At 45.3% G+C, this 4,468-nt stretch overlaps 1 protein-coding gene across 1 annotated transcript; it reads right to left on the bottom strand.

The window, feature by feature from the left end:
• Positions 1–2,446: 2,446 nt before the first annotated feature.
• Positions 2,447–4,252, bottom strand: LOC139756912 (anti-lipopolysaccharide factor-like). Its single transcript, XM_071676830.1, has 3 exons — positions 3,725–4,252; positions 3,471–3,604; positions 2,447–2,755 (listed from the first exon to the last, which is right to left on the bottom strand). Exons 1-3 carry the CDS (start codon positions 3,844–3,846, stop codon positions 2,640–2,642), a joined length of 372 nt encoding a protein of 123 aa, XP_071532931.1. The 5' UTR covers positions 3,847–4,252; the 3' UTR covers positions 2,447–2,639.
• Between the last annotated feature and the right edge of the window lie 216 nt (positions 4,253–4,468).

Here is a 4,468-nt window from a genome sequence, read left to right as displayed (position 1 = left end):
ATGCGGTACTGAAACGTTAGGGAAGCGAACCTTGTCTCGAACTTATTGTTCGAGCTGAGGTTTCCATAAGTATCTATCTATAGGTTGATACATCTGTCAATCTATGGTTTTCTTCATCAATACATATCTATGAATATATTTCCGTTTGTTTGTCTTTGTGAGATTCGTAAGTTCTACTGTATATACGTCTTTCGAAACAGCTTTTATTTCGTATTTCCAACCCTAACATTCTCCCTGGTCCCATGCTCGTGACACTATCTCCTCCTTTTCCGTCTAGGGAACACCGTAAGGTCATGTCTTTTCCGGTGTTGGGTAGATCCCATACGGCGCCTTCCGGTCCGGGAGCGGACGTCGTCATAGTACGCTGTATAGGCTAGGTTGTGTATGGCTTGTTAAGCTATGGTTGTCGTTCCATCATCGCTAGGAAGAGCTGGAACTCCTATTTTTTTTAAAGGTTTAATGGGTTTTTATGATTCCATGATTCCACCGTTCGAATCAGCGGGTTTTTTAGTAGCACCACTGCTGGGTTGAACGGTTTATGGCATCCTATGTAAAACCTCCACCGCGTTTAATTCGATAAAACCAAGCGTTTTGTAAAACAATCATCATAACAACTGAACTTTGTTCCGTCACCACTACACTTATGGTAATCACCCACATCCGGAATAATCAGAAAATCGTCTTATTTTTTCTTCACAAATAGAATAATTGGTCGAACCAAACCAGATCCAGCGAGAAGATTTAACATGAAAGTACAAGGAAGAACCATCTTCGTAATCAAGAAAACAGACTTCTTGTACTTGTCTTCCTCACAGTACAGCGAGGCAGAGTCTCTTTTCTAGTGTGTAGGGAGTGATGGAGATGCCTTTGACCTGACCTGTAGGGCTCATATCAGAGGAAAGTAGTGTGAGAGTGTAGTAAAGATGTAGGTGCTGTGAAACTATAGTTTAGTGGAGATAAGGGTATAGTGAAGATGCTATGTAGTGAAAATGAGGGCGTACTGATGTTGGACTTAGACCTGTCCCCCCAGGATAGGTTCAGGGCCGGCTGAAGAAGAGGCTAGCGCACCTAACAACAGCTGATCCTAGCAAATGATCAGCTGATATTGTAAACAAACACCGTCAGCTGTTTCATAGTATCAGCTGATGAAGTAAACACGCGCCAACAGCTGATCATGTGCAGCACGCAAATAGTCAGCAGATGTTATAGTACAAGCTATACAGGACGTAGTGTGGTATGACAGACTGTAATGTAAGAATATATAATACGTCCATGACTCTCCTTGTGAGAAAAGAATAAAGGTATTCCACTGAACCTTCGTAGATGACTCTGGCGAAGGTATTTTTGTGTCTATGTCATTCAAGATATTTTGAGAATAGCTGTGTAATAGACTGCCATTCAGTAAGACTTACGATTGTATATAGTGTAAACTAAATCTAATTCATGTAATGTAACCTAGCTCTAATTTTTTCTATTTCTCATCCTAATGTCATGACTCTGAACTCTGTTATTCAAAGCGTTTCATTTACGATGGTGTTTATACAAACAATCAGAAGGAAACAAGTGAATGTCGGTGAGAGGTTAACAACTGGATACTAGCGATAGCGCGAGTGGGTTCTAGGGAGAGTGGATGTCAGTGAGAGTGAGAGTGGAGAGCTGTGTGGTGGAACGGAAGCAGAGGGAAAATGACGTAGTGCTGATAACGTCTCAGGTCTAAACAAATTTTCCCTTGAACATGACGGCACCACCCTTGAACATGACGGCACGACCCTTGAACATGACAGTACGACCCTTGAACATGACAGCACGACCCTTCAGCTGTACAGGACGACACATGACCACATCAGTACTACTCTCAGGTATGACGACCTATAACCTTTGACCTGACCTCTCAGGATCAAGTATAACATAATCTTCAGTCTTCATGTCTCTCACTGCAGGAAGGTGTCATGATTCCGGAGTTAAACATGTCGTCTTCCTGATGGGCAACAGGTAAGGCAGGTCATCTCTCATCACACAGACCAATGATGTGATTCAGAGAAAAAAAAAAAAAAAATAGAAATCTGCAATTTACCAAAATCTCCTCATCTGTAAAATGTGGTCATATTCAATATATTTACCATTGTAGTAAAAGCTTCACCCCTAGCCAGCTCAATACTAAGTAATGGATTCTCTAGGATGCTATACTAATGGGTTGTAAGGGGTAACCTCCATTAATGGATCCTCATGGGTTACACTTGACGATGGGTACATCCAGTAATTAGTCCTGCATGAGTGCCTCCATTAATGGATGGTTCTTCGGATGCAGTAACAAGATGTTTGTCAACACTACAAGATCACTTTGGTGATAAGACAACATCGTCTGGAACCTTGGCTTATCATTACAGTTCTATGTCAGGGTCTTAGAATTGATTATAGAACAAGGAAGAGGATCAGAGCAACACTGTTGGATTTAACATTTACTATTCATAAATCCATTCGTAGCACACACTGTGAGGAAGGTGCATGAAATGTACATTATCACATCCTTTTATCTGAGACTCGAACGAACATTTCAATTGGATGAGTTGGATGAAAGACGCGTGAGTGTAGCGGTCAGGTCATGAATGAAGAGTTGGCGTAGTGCTTGAGTGAGGATCTTATCTATTAAGCCATGCTCTCGTCTCCTCCTCAGTGATGAGGCCAGCCTTAAAGGCCTTCTCCACGAAGTCCTTGGTCGTCCTCCCCGCCACTCCTGAGTGACTGCGGGTCTCAGCTATGGGACAAAAGACAAACAAAATAAGTACATGTATGAATTTGTTAATCACAATATTCTATACCTATCATTCTTAGCACAATCATCCTCATCAATGGTATTCAAAATGTCTTATCATCGTCATCATCATCATCATCATCATAATAGTTACATTTTTTATCACTATCATAATCGTTATCAATCGCCTTCGTTCTTCAGGATTTACTAAGGTGCCTCTGTGGCAGAGGTGGTCCGTCTATAAGTCCCCTCCTGGCGGACCCCTCAATGTCTGTGGCAGAGGTGGTCCGTCTGTATGTCCCCTCCTGGCGGACCCCTCAATGTCTGTGGCTGAGGTGGTCCGTCTGTATGTCCCCGCCTGGCAGACCCACCACTGTCTGCGGCAGAGGTGGTCCGTCTGTATGTCCCCTCCTGGCGGACCCCTCAATGTTTGTGGCAGAGGTTGTCCGTCTGTATGTCCCCTCCTGGCAGACCCACCACTGTCTGCGGCAGAGGTGGTCCGTCTGTATGTGCCCGCCTGGCGGAGGTGATGACACAAGCTGCTCAGCCTCGTCTTGGACGTCGCTCATATGAACATCTACTGACAACCTGACGTGTCATCTGCCCTCCTGTGTCCCTCAAGAAGGTGATGGTGTGTGTGTGTGTGTGTGTGTGTGTGTGTGTGTGTGTGTGTGTGGGTCGTTGAACTTAACAATAGAATCTATGAAGCTGTCCCTACCTTCTCCCCTGATGTGTGTCCAGCCTGGGCACCACAACCTCCCCTTGTAGTACAGCTGCCACCTCTTGATCTTGGGTGTGACGCTGTAGCTGCAGTAGTGACCAAGGAGTTCCACCTCTCCCTGCTTCCATAGCCTGTCACAGAACAAAGTACTCTTCATCATCGCACACTTCAGTACAACAATATTCTCATCCAAATATTTCAACATGTATGATGGACTAGTATGAATTATAAACAAATCATCTGTTACTAACCCGACGATCTTCTCTGCAGCGGCAGCAGCCAGAGACTCCCACACCTGAGCCTCACACTGAGGGGCGTAGGGCGCCACCATCAGCACCACCACCACTAGACTCACTAACACGGTGTGTCTCATCTTAGGCTGCCCAGCTGGTAACGTCTCTCGGGATGGTAGTGTGAGGTGATGTTCCGCGTCGTGTGTCTCTGTCAACGGTCGCCACCGTTGTGTTGCCGGTCTCACCCACGCCAGGCCATATGAGGAACACCGCTGTCTAGCGTCGGTCACCAACACCTGAACTCCTCACACCCTTCTCGTCCACATAACCAGAGTCTTATACGTGTATCTATGGCTCCACGTGACAGGCTATGATTGATCTATGTGTTGACATGTCAAAGTTTCATCGGTGATGGTTTCTCAAATGTTAATATTATCTTTAGGGATGTCGGCAACAGACATCATCATACACCTTCCTCCATGCGTCACAAGGGGGGAATCCCACGGTTTGCCCGTGTCGCTTTTTTCCAACGTAGAAACCAACTCCTTCTGGTGATCTTAATCCCCAGCTCACCTCAGCTCACGTACACGTCACCGTGTGTTACTAAGTCGTCAGCTGCACCCGTCCTTCCTTCCTCTTAATCAATCATAGGACATAAAGCGAGGCAGACGACGCCAAGGTGGATGATCCAAAAGATGTCTACTTTGTTCCAGGCCATGTCATCAGGCAGGTGGAGAGGCTGTATACTCCAGGCAGGTCTAT

The sequence above is a fragment of the Panulirus ornatus genome, chromosome 23, assembly GCF_036320965.1.
Source record: "Panulirus ornatus isolate Po-2019 chromosome 23, ASM3632096v1, whole genome shotgun sequence".
Lineage (NCBI taxonomy): Eukaryota > Metazoa > Arthropoda > Malacostraca > Decapoda > Palinuridae > Panulirus > Panulirus ornatus.
This window is presented reverse-complemented; position numbering and strand designations above follow the sequence as displayed.

What these genes read in the sequence shown, in the direction of transcription:
- LOC139756912 (XM_071676830.1), bottom strand. Translation starts at nt 3,846, where the DNA reads ATGAGACACACCGTGTTAGTGAGTCTAGTGGTGGTGGTGCTGATGGTG. An exon ending in GCTGCAGAGAAGATCGTCGG is followed by an intron (nt 3,605 to 3,724) that starts GTTAGTAACAGA and finishes GTTCTGTGACAG; the next exon opens with GCTATGGAAGCAGGGAGAGG. An exon ending in GACACACATCAGGGGAGAAG is followed by an intron (nt 2,756 to 3,470) that starts GTAGGGACAGCT and finishes TTTGTCCCATAG; the next exon opens with CTGAGACCCGCAGTCACTCA.